Source organism: Phaseolus vulgaris, chromosome 2 (assembly GCF_000499845.2).
Source record: "Phaseolus vulgaris cultivar G19833 chromosome 2, P. vulgaris v2.0, whole genome shotgun sequence".
Lineage (NCBI taxonomy): Eukaryota > Viridiplantae > Streptophyta > Magnoliopsida > Fabales > Fabaceae > Phaseolus > Phaseolus vulgaris.
Genome location: NC_023758.2, coordinates 5,477,699 through 5,482,614, shown reverse-complemented (window position 1 = coordinate 5,482,614; position 4,916 = coordinate 5,477,699). Strand labels below are relative to the sequence as shown.

At 38.3% G+C, this 4,916-nt stretch overlaps 1 protein-coding gene and 1 long non-coding RNA gene across 2 annotated transcripts; both read left to right on the top strand.

Moving 5' to 3' along the window:
* Nucleotides 1–1,347: 1,347 nt before the first annotated feature.
* On the top strand, nt 1,348–3,627 carry LOC137810471 (uncharacterized). Its single transcript, XR_011080906.1, has 2 exons — nt 1,348–1,689; nt 2,286–3,627. It is a non-coding gene; the product is annotated as an uncharacterized lncRNA (long non-coding RNA).
* A 47-nt stretch (nt 3,628–3,674) lies between these two features.
* LOC137809909 (protein PXR1-like) lies at nt 3,675–4,229 on the top strand. Its single transcript, XM_068610969.1, has one exon. The coding sequence runs from the start codon at nt 3,675–3,677 to the stop codon at nt 4,227–4,229; it is 555 nt and encodes a 184-aa protein (XP_068467070.1).
* The last annotated feature ends 687 nt before the right edge of the window (nt 4,230–4,916 follow it).

Here is a 4,916-nt window from a genome sequence, read left to right as displayed (position 1 = left end):
ACTTCACCGGACAAATCTCGCGTAAACAGCAGAAAACTTCACTTCACCGAACAAAAACCCAAACGAACAGTGGAAAACGTGAAATCACCGAACAAATATCAAACGAACAGCGAACGATGGTTGCACCAGCACACAACCACGCAGGAAACTACGAAAACCTCCAAGAACTCACGCTGTGGATGGGAACAAGTTTTACACGGCCCCACGGTGGGCGCCTGATGATCCTGCCTGATGATCGGTGTGCGAAGATTGATCGAAGAATAGTAACGGTGCCAATCGGAGGTTAGTGATTTCCGATGACCTAAATCAGAATCGCGCGTGGAGGTATTGGAAACGAAAGAATAGCAAACGGCAGTGGCGTTTTCCAGCGAAACCGGTGAACGGAGAAGACGATTGGAGAAATCTGTTTGAATCACGATCGAGTTGGTTTGGTGAATCGAAAATCGAAGAATTAAAACAGTGAAGAATGAATTTATTCATGTAAGTTCTTCTTCCGCTTCACTTCCGATTCCGAAGATTTGTGATCCTGCCTGTTGACCAAAACGTTGGAACTTGCCTCGTCAAACTTGGATCGACGTGCGCACCGCTTCAACCTCCGTCCTTCGTCACGATCCACCTCAAGAACCTGCAAAAGAACAGAGCGGCACCACTGCGGCCGATCGCACTCCAACGCCCAAGTCAGTGACTGAACCACCAAATACTTCAAGAGCAAACACTCAAGAACTCTCAAGGAACCGTGCAATGTTCTCTCTCACAGTATGCTCAAGAACTCGCAAGCGTAAAGAATACAATCTGAACGTGTGTACCTCGAAAGTTCGTTGGGAAACCCTTTTATACCTGGTCACTTTCTCTCTCCTGGCAGTTACGCAGCTGGACACGTGGCTCGCATCCAGTCGTACACGTGTCATCATCTGGAGCCTCCTTGACTTGGGCGCTGCTTCTGACTCTCTTCTGGCTAAGTTACTTATGCATGGTACTGCCCAGTGCATAGCTAACTTGGGAGCGCGATCCCTACTAGAATTGGCGAGTTAGGGTGCCTTCGTACACCTTCCCTGTGGTCTCGCCGGCCGCCTTCATGATCTGCACCACCTTCATCTTCGGCGATGTGCTTGCTCTGGCGATCTCCAATCCCTTGGTCGCCTGAGTTTACATCTGGCGACTTCATCTTTAACCCGGTGATCGCCGGTTCTGGTATGCTGGAGATCGGAGCACGCCAACTACATAACTGGCGACTACACAAGCCCCCCGACTTCCTTTCCTTCTGCCAATCTGGCGTCTTGTCAACACGCCTATACTGTAGCTTGATGCCACGTCATCACTTCCGACTACCAGGGCGGTACAATTTGTGATTCTGCTTTTGCGGTCATCTGGTTCTTCATTTCTTTTTGGAGCGATTTTGGAAATCTACGATTGGAATCGGTTTCTGTACTGGATTGTTAAAGCATTGAAGCAATTTGTTTTATTCGTCGTTTTGTCCTGAGCAATTTGAACACTATTAAGTTCTTTTCGGTACAAATCGAGAATCGTGATTGAGACGTTGAACGAACGGATTTGTGTTGGATTAATCAAAGAACTGGTGCGGCGTTCTCTAGTGACTAGAGTAGAGGAACGAAGAAACTGCATTATATGATTGTGCACACAGCTTCGTCTTCTCAAACGCGGAAGTGAAATTGAAGTGATTTTGAGAAGGTTAGTCATTCAATTGATTAAGGTGAAGCAATTTCTAGAGAGTTATTCCAATTCATAATTTAGCGTTTCTGGAAAATACTTTGTAATTGTTGAGTCAGTTTGATACATTGAAGTGTGCGCGCCAACTGTTTGTTTAAAATATAAAACACTGAAATTGGCATTGGAGTGTGATTGAATTGCAAGAACTGTATTGGTAAATACTTGTTATTGATTTGTGCTAACTGGAATTGAATTCGCAACTTCCGTATTTGATTCAGAGGTGATTTTTGTGATTAAGTTGCAATTCAAACAAAACAGTTCAGTTCTTTATTGTTGGTGCAATTTTGCCTACTTCAGTGCAGAATTTATGCATAAGATTGGTTGCATTCACTGGTTAATTGGAAATTGAATTCCTCGTGGTTAGTAGAAATTATAGTTTCTGACTTTGGTGCCATGTAGTTGCTGTCTTGGTGCTGAATTTTCTGGTTTAGCTTGTGAAATTGGAAAAGTGAAGCTGTTGGTGAATTTTGAAATTGTAATTGACAAGCGTAGGTCCTTCATACTAGCTGTTCTGATTCAGATTTGATTGCTTGAAATTGTTGATCATTTTGGTGCAGATTTTAATTAAATAAAAAAAAGTATGTCTACATTTGAATTCAATTTGTGAATTACAAATTGATTGAAGCTAATGCAGTGAATTGTGGGGTCCGTAAATTTGAAGAATTTGATGAGAAATGGTGTGCCGAAGGTGCAGGTGAATCATGTACTAGCAAGGTGTGCAATTAATTGAAGAAATTAAAGTAGAATCAGTGAAAGCAAATTGGAAATTGTTGAATTGGTGAAAGCGTGATTGTGGGTGCTTTTAACTAACAAAAATTAGTTATGTGTTGAGTAATTAGAAGTGTGTATTGGCAGCTACTGGAATTTGCAATCACACGGTGGGACCCATTCTTTAAAGTTAAATGCAATTTGTTGAATAATGAGGGAGCGTAAATTTTGGTGAGAAATTTGGCAACTAGAGTTCCTTAGTGCGGGACTCGCTAGAATTGAGTTCTTTGGACCAAGCTACATTGGGCAACAACATTTTGGATTTCATGGTCTACTCAGAATTTTCATCATTCTTTGTTTTTCTTTTTGTAATCCAATTCTAGTGCCAATCTTTAGGTGCTTCTTTTGAGTGCCTATTTTCTTGAAAACCTTTAATTTTTTGCTTGTCTTGATTTTATGGATAATCTTTGTGTTTGTCATCTCTAATCTCTTTTGAGTTTCACTCTTCAAATTGAGCTTTTATTGCTTTTATTATTGACCTCTTGAAGTGGAATATACCTTGAATTTGTTCCTTGTGAGAATTGAGCTAACTTCTAGGTAGCATCCTAAGAGAAGGCAAATGACTTTGCAAGGGGTACTCACCTTTGGAGGACAAACAAGTAAAGGCTTGGAGAGAAACACTTGTGAGAGAAGAGAAGAAAACTTTGAAGATTATTATTTTTTTTAAAATTTTGTGTGATTTCAATTGTTTTGTAATTTGGCCATTATCTTTACTTTAGGTGTCTTGGAAGAGCCTTTGGTGTTCTTCCATCTCCTACAAGTTTTCTTTAATTTTCTTATTAGATACACGCTTTAGACGGTGAGTGTGTCTTGAAGGTTCACAAGTGCCAACAAGCCTCACCATTAGGAGTCGTCTAGTTTAAATTTTTGCAATTTAAATTCTTAGTTTTTAAAAAAAACTTTCTTTTAGTTTCTTTCTTTAGAAAACTCTTTGTTTGTGTTGAAGAAGTTTTCATTGGAAGGAGATTTGTGAAGTGCATTGGGATAAGTTCTGGCTAGGAAGGACTTGGTACTTAAGAGTGTCCATTGTGACCCACCTCTCTTTCTTGGGAATTTACCTTGTGTGCTAAACTCACTTTCCTTCTTGTGAAAAATCTTTTAAATACAAAGCTTAATATGTCTATGTATACTTATCATCATAGTAGAAGAAAGATTTATAACCCTAAAAAAAAGAAGGGATGCGTTTTAAGCCTGGAAGTTTATATTATTCTACCGAGCCTGAAATATACATTCCTTACTTTGATGGAAATAAAAATGTTGAAGCATATTTAGAATGGGAAACGAAAGTTGATCAAATCCTTGAAAAACATCAATTGGATGAATTTAGCAGATTTTCCATGGCTACCCTAAGTTTTCAAGAATATGCTAGGTCTTGGTGGACAAAAAGGGAAACTGATGTTATAAATGGCAGAAAATCAGAAGTACTTAATTGGGATGAATTGAAGATGTGTATGAGAAGAAAGTTTGTTCCACCTTCATATGTGAAAAAGAAAAAGCTTAGAGAAGAAATGAAAGAGCTTGTAGAAAAAGGAAGAAATTTTATATACAGAGAAAAAGAGTATGCTAGAAGAGAAAAAGAGTTTAGAGAAAAATTCCAAGCTCTTGTGAGAAAGAAAGAAGTGAAGGAGAAAAGGGAAAGAGTGGAGAAAGAAAGGAAAAATAGAGAAGAGAAAGAAAAGAGAGAAAAAGTGATGATAGAAAAGGGAAAGAGTGGAGAAAGAAAGGAAAAATAGAGAAGAGAAAGAAAAGAGAGAAAAAGTGATGATAGAAAAGGAAAATACAAAAAACTCTTTTTCTCGAGTTGAATCAGATATCGATAACATTTTATCTTCTCTAGAAAAACCCTTGTGAGGATGTGCTTGAAGAAAAATCTATGTTTGGAGCTGAACCAAATATAGATATAAATATTTCCTCCACAGAAAATACAGAAGAATGTTTGATTGAAAAGGAAGAAGAAGAGGAAACCCACAAAGAAGAAGAGTCTTTTATGACACCCCCTGAAAGCATGGTTGAGAAAGAATCCTTAAATGGGGATTGCAATACTTTGAACTCTTCTTTTCAATTATATAATGCTCATTCTTCTTCACAAAAATAACAAAAACAACACTTTGTGATGTTGTTGCCTAGCTTGGGCAATAAACAACACAAAGTAAACAAAAATAATTTTGAAATGAGCCTTATGTTTTTCTTTAAAAAGAATTTTAAAGAAGAGGGGACTTATTTTTGTTTAGTTTTCTTTTCTTTTAATTTTCTTTTAAAAAGGAAATTTATCTCATGTTTGTTTGATGTTTATTGCACATTGACATTTGACCCAGGAGGAAAACATCAAATAAACAGAGGTTGCTGTCATTGAGCATTATTCAGATCTGAGGACAAATCCTTTTCAAGAGGGAGGGGATGATGGAAACCGTCCAGCCTCA